At 31.3% G+C, this 5,739-nt stretch overlaps 1 protein-coding gene across 1 annotated transcript; it reads left to right on the top strand.

Moving 5' to 3' along the window:
* Window positions 1–3,694: 3,694 nt before the first annotated feature.
* On the top strand, window positions 3,695–5,739 carry LOC137830959 (elongation factor 1-beta 2). The gene is made up of 6 exons (XM_068638396.2): window positions 3,695–3,950; window positions 4,088–4,204; window positions 4,353–4,425; window positions 4,878–4,995; window positions 5,199–5,312; window positions 5,395–5,739. Exons 1-6 carry the CDS (start codon window positions 3,865–3,867, stop codon window positions 5,556–5,558), a joined length of 672 nt encoding a protein of 223 aa, XP_068494497.2. The 5' UTR covers window positions 3,695–3,864; the 3' UTR covers window positions 5,559–5,739.

Here is a 5,739-nt window from a genome sequence, read left to right as displayed (position 1 = left end):
TTAAGAAATGTATAAACTATTTTTTTAATCCTTTTCAAACACAAATTTCAATTATAATTAGGCACAACTGTATTTGAAATCAGTGTATAAAATATTTTTCATTAGTCATTCAAAATATATTAATTTTGCTCACTGTATTTCAAAGAATGTTTTGAGATATTGAACAATTTAGTCACATGATATATTCATTGAAGATTATTTGAAAACATTTTAAATCTCAATTAAAACACTATGTTTTGATCAAGGATGATTTGTATAATTTAGCTTTAATCAAAACGAGTTCAAAGAACATTTGATAAACATTTAAGCACATATAAAGGGAAAGAATTAAGTTTGAAAACTTTTCTGACACTTGATCATCTAGCATGTGATCAGTGTCCGATTGATCATCATTTGGTTCGTGTAACGCTGATGCTTCATATGTTCTTTTTAGTATCGTCCAACGCGTGTCTTGAGAGCATTGTCTATCACTCATTGTGTTAGTCTTACTAACCATGAATAATTCTCTTTATGCTCTTTGTTGGGTGAAAACATCGTCTATCACTTATTTGCTTTTGAGATATTCAATCTTCAAAGTCTATTCCGTCTAATACATTCTTGAAGTTTTGTTAACTTCCATTGTAACTTTTCGTTATGGATTTTTGTTATCAACAAAACATTCTTGGAAGTTTTTTATTATGAGATCGTTTAAGACTGAATCGTCTTAACAATGGACTCTATGAGTCAAGGTTACTAAGTTGCTTCTAGTGCTAAACTAATGATTGTTGGAAGTCATGCTCTCAATCAGTTGTTTTGCTACAACTGGAGTTTTATGCACGAAAGCTTCTTCGTTGCCTGCATATATCATCTCCCTGTCCATAGACATCATACCTCCATAGAAATACTTGAAGAGTAGTTGCTCATGGATCTGATGGTATATATGGGCAACTTGCACAAAGTATTTTGAATATGTCCTAGCACTTATACAAACTCTCACTGTCCAGTTGTTTGATGTCACATATATCCTTCCTAATTATAGTCACTATTGATGCATGGAATATTTTTTTCTAGGCACATCCACTTTAAATTCTCCTAACTTGCAACTAATCCAGGTGGAAGGTAATACAACCAATCCTTAACTACATCTTATAGTGAGAATCGAAAAGCCTTTAACTTTATATGTTCTTTAGGGACTCCACTTGGTGCAAACTGATATGAAATTCCTTGAGATGCTTATGTGGTTTCTCACCTGCAAAACCATGAAACTTGGGAAACAAGTGTATTAAACCAAATTTTAAGAACAATTAATTAAAAGGGGGTTGTCTAGTTGTTTGAACAAAAAATTAAAAGATAAGAGTAGATAAAAAAAACAGGTTGAGTCTCAAGTTCCTTCAACAATGAAGTCATCATCAATTAACATATATATTATTCAATCAATCTCCAAACAAGATCGAATTGACCAAACATGCATCAATGATCAACTTAAGAGAATCTAATTAATAAAACATGTGTCCACTAATTCATTCAGTACCTTACTCATATCTATATGTCTACGTGAAAGATTTAATGTCTTTTACCTCTTGAATTAAGCAAACAAGAGATTGTTCATAATAATGCAAAATAAACAATAATTCCAATTAAAGAACATAATTGTATCATCCACACGTGTTCAAAAACAATTCCAATAACAGAAGTTATAACTTAAAAAGACCAAATTATCTATTGCACCCTATTACAAATATTGAAGAATAAAACTTTAATTGCATAGAACCTCAAAAAAATTCATTGTGGAATCACAAAAGAATCAACCCGGAAGAGTTTAGTCTTCTATGCGAAGGAAAAATAAAATAATTAAAACAAATTAAAAAAACTAAGGAAATTGCGATACTTCATTCTCTCTCTTTGAAATTTGTATATTCTTTTCTCCATGGATTTTAGAATTATATTTTTTTAATATATTATTTGTTTTATTTCTTAGTTTTCAACTTTTCATGATTCTTATATTTTGTTTCTTCTTATTTTCATAGATAATTAGCTTCCAATTATGTTTTTGAATGTTGTAGATTTTATTTTCTAATTTTTTTAGTTAGATTTTGTTTCTTGTTTTGATTCAAAGAAACAACCTGGACTTTAATTGCTCAGGCCCGCTCGCATCAACAAGCTCTTTTTTCATATTTGTGACACTTCTATCAAACTACACCAGACTCTTCTTACACCTTCATTTTCATTGAACTTGATGTTGTTAAGGTGTTTTCTTAGGCTAAGTCTAAACATATGAGTTTATTGGATTGTTTGTTCTAAGAGGGATTATACCATTTATTATGACTAAAAATCCAAGATTAACAATAATAATCGTTAAAGCACAAATAAACCCAATTAGATTAATCGTATTTAAAATAGTTGATATATTTGTAATTTTAATCCAAGAAAACTATGATTAAATGCTCTAAGTGTGAATAAATTCATGCTCATCGAGGAAATTTATGTAAAAAACCTCCAGGTTTTGAAGATACATCCAACCCAAACCACATTTTCAAACTCAAAAAAGCTTTATATGGTCTTGAAAAACCTCACAATGCTTAATACGATACACTGAATAGTTTTTTTTTTGGAAAGTGGTTTTGAAAGAAGAAAAATGTTGATACTACCTTATTCAAGAAAGAGCACAACAAAGATTTTCTAATCAAGTTTACGTAGACAATATCATCTTTGGTGCTAGTAATATCCTTGTGCAAAGATTTCTCTAAGTTGATGGAGGAAGAATTAGAAATGAGCATGATGGGATAACTTAAGTCCTTTCTTGGGCTCCAAATTTGTCAAAAAGAAAAAGATATCATCCATCATAATGAATTCATAAAGATGTTAGTTCAGCATGTCAAAGGCAAAGTCCATGAAAACCCCAATGTATACATCTAAAATGCAAAATAAAAATGAAAATAGTAAGAAAGTAAATAAAATGATGTACAAAGGTAAAGGTAATATTTGATCTCTACTATTACTTTTAAGTTTTAAAGTATCACATTATGCATAATGTCTTTTTGGGTGCAACATTTGAATCAGATCAAGACTATAAAATGAATCTTTTGATATTGCTGTATGAGAATATTAATTTTATATTAAAAGGATTTTATAACGCAAACTATGCTAGAGATCTTATTGAAAGAAAGAACATAAGCAAAATATTGACTATTGAAGGATTCAATTTTATTAAATATAATTTAATTTAGATTTAAGAGAGTTCACAAATGATTAATTGATGCAACGATACTAACGTGTGAATAGTGCTGATTGTTTGAGATTTTTAGAGAAAGAAGAGGGATAAGTGACAATGACCCATGCTCCCAAAACAAAAGAGAGCAAAACGGAAACAAAAATTTAATTACCATTAAAAAGAACGTTACTCCACTCTTCTTTCAAAACTCAGGAGAGTAAATGACATTTATGTTAAATAATTAAATGACATTATCAAATTTATTATTTTCACAATTTTAAAATTTAATTTTAACATCTTTTCATTATTTAAAAATTAATTATCACCAAACGCATAATTATTACAATAATTATAATAATAAGAATTTATATTCTATATTTACCTTCCAATCCAAATTAATATTTATTTAGATTAAACGACCTTATTTTAATATTTATTTTATTATTCTCAAAACTAAAATTTAAATTATATTTAACACTTTCTATTATAAATTTTAGACTAGTTAGAATTGTGTGTGACACAGATTTGAGAGGGAATAATATAGCTTTAGTCAATTGCAAGTCCACTAGGGTTTGTCCATAAGATAAATATCAATTTTTAAACAACTTTTCTTCCATTTCTAACTTTTCCAAGCTCAAGCAAGCAGCATACAATTTCCTGCTTCACTCCTAAAAATGGCTGTTACCTTCTCAAATCTCCACACAGACATAGGCCTCAAGTCCCTCAACGAATTTTTCTCTGGGAAGACCTACGTTTCTGGGTAACTCACTATTACTCTCACTTCTTTTTTTCATTTTTTTGCTCTGCTACTTCATTTCTAATTGACAAGTTTTAATTTTTAGCAACTATTTTCACGTTTCTTGCTCAAATTCCTACTGGGTCTTTCTCGGTTTTCAGGGATCAGTTCACAAAGGACGACATCAAAGTGTACGCTGCCGTTTTGGAGAAGCCGGGCGATGCTTTCCCCAGTGTTGGCAAGTGGTACGAGGTTGTCTCATCTAACCTTGCTGCAAGGTTTGTTCTTTTGCACATGATTTCAATTGGGTGTCTCTGTTTTGATCCTTTTGTGATGCTAAATTGGGGTTTTATTTGTGTTTGTTAATGTACAACCTTTTTTGTTTTTGTTTTTAATAATAATTTTTGCTTATTTTTGGGTGTGAAGCTTCCCTGGCAATGCTCAAGGGGTGAGATTCAGTGGCAAAGCTTCTGCTCCAGAGGCTGCTCCTGCAAAACCGGTGTGAATATGCTTTATGTGTTGTTTCAAGTTACTTAATGTTTATGTGGCTGTAGTATTTTAATTTTGCATATAAGCTTATTGGACTATAAGGGTAGTAGTACATGCACTATAATTCACCCTTCACAACATAATTGTATAAGTCATTAATAAGATTAAATTATTAGTCATAGTTGCCTTGAAGTTTGGATTAGAAGAAAAAAAGTTAAATTCAATGCAGAAGCGAGCATAGTGAGTTTGGAAACATCTCAGCCTCCATTTTTGTTGAGGCACATGTTTCTGATGTGGTCTTTAGGACTATGAGACTGAGAATCTAATGTTTCTCATCCTAATCTGGACTTTCTTCTGGTGGGTCATGTTACAAAATAAACTTCAAATAAACTTCATGTATGAAAGTTGAAAATGGATGAAAAACATCAAGCGCGGTATTGAGTTTTTATTTTGAATTTGCAGGATGCTTCTGCTGCTGAAGATGATGATGACCTTGATCTCTTTGGTGATGAGACTGAGGAAGACAAAAAGGTGGCAGAGGAAAGGGAGGCTGCTAAGAAGTCTACCAAGAAGAAAGAGAGTGAGATGTCTTTTAAATCTTGACTTAGTTTTTAACTGATTGTAAAAGCATCCCTGAACACACATAACCCACGATGCCAGTTATATGCTACCGAGTAGTAATATTTAGTTATATGGTGAATTTGCATTATTTTATATGCTCCTTCCTTCTTTCTTGCTTCCTTACCAAAAGAGATTAAAACTATGAACAATTGGTGTTTTTAGGTGGAAAATCTTCTGTTCTGCTAGATGTTAAGCCTTGGGATGATGAGACAGACATGAAGAAGCTGGAAGAGGCTGTTCGCAGTGTTGAGATGCCAGGTCTATTGTGGGGAGCATGTATGTCAAACTTTCATAGCTTTTCTCTTAAATATCAATGTGATTATGATTTGAACAAAATGTTTTGTTGATGTTGATACAGCCAAACTGGTTCCTGTTGGTTATGGGATCAAGAAGTTGCAGATCATGTTAACCATTGTTGACGACCTTGTATCTGTGGACTCCCTTATTGAGGAGACACTGACAGTTGAGCCCATCAACGAGTATGTACAAAGCTGTGACATTGTTGCATTCAACAAAATTTAAGTTTTCTTGTTCAACTTCAGTGTATTCATTTTAAAGCGGCTGATTAGCCTGTTTTTCTTTGATAAGTCTCTACCACTTCCTTAATCATATTCATGTCTAGTTTGTGTTTCAGTGGTGCTTTTTTGTTACTAGAAAATTCTGACAAGCAAAAGAAATATATATTTTGAATATCTATGTTCTA

The sequence above is a fragment of the Phaseolus vulgaris genome, chromosome 6 (assembly GCF_051622355.1).
Source record: "Phaseolus vulgaris cultivar YP4 chromosome 6, ASM5162235v1, whole genome shotgun sequence".
Lineage (NCBI taxonomy): Eukaryota > Viridiplantae > Streptophyta > Magnoliopsida > Fabales > Fabaceae > Phaseolus > Phaseolus vulgaris.
The sequence above is the reverse complement of the archived record's forward strand: the minus strand, read 5'-3'. Positions and strand labels throughout refer to the sequence as shown.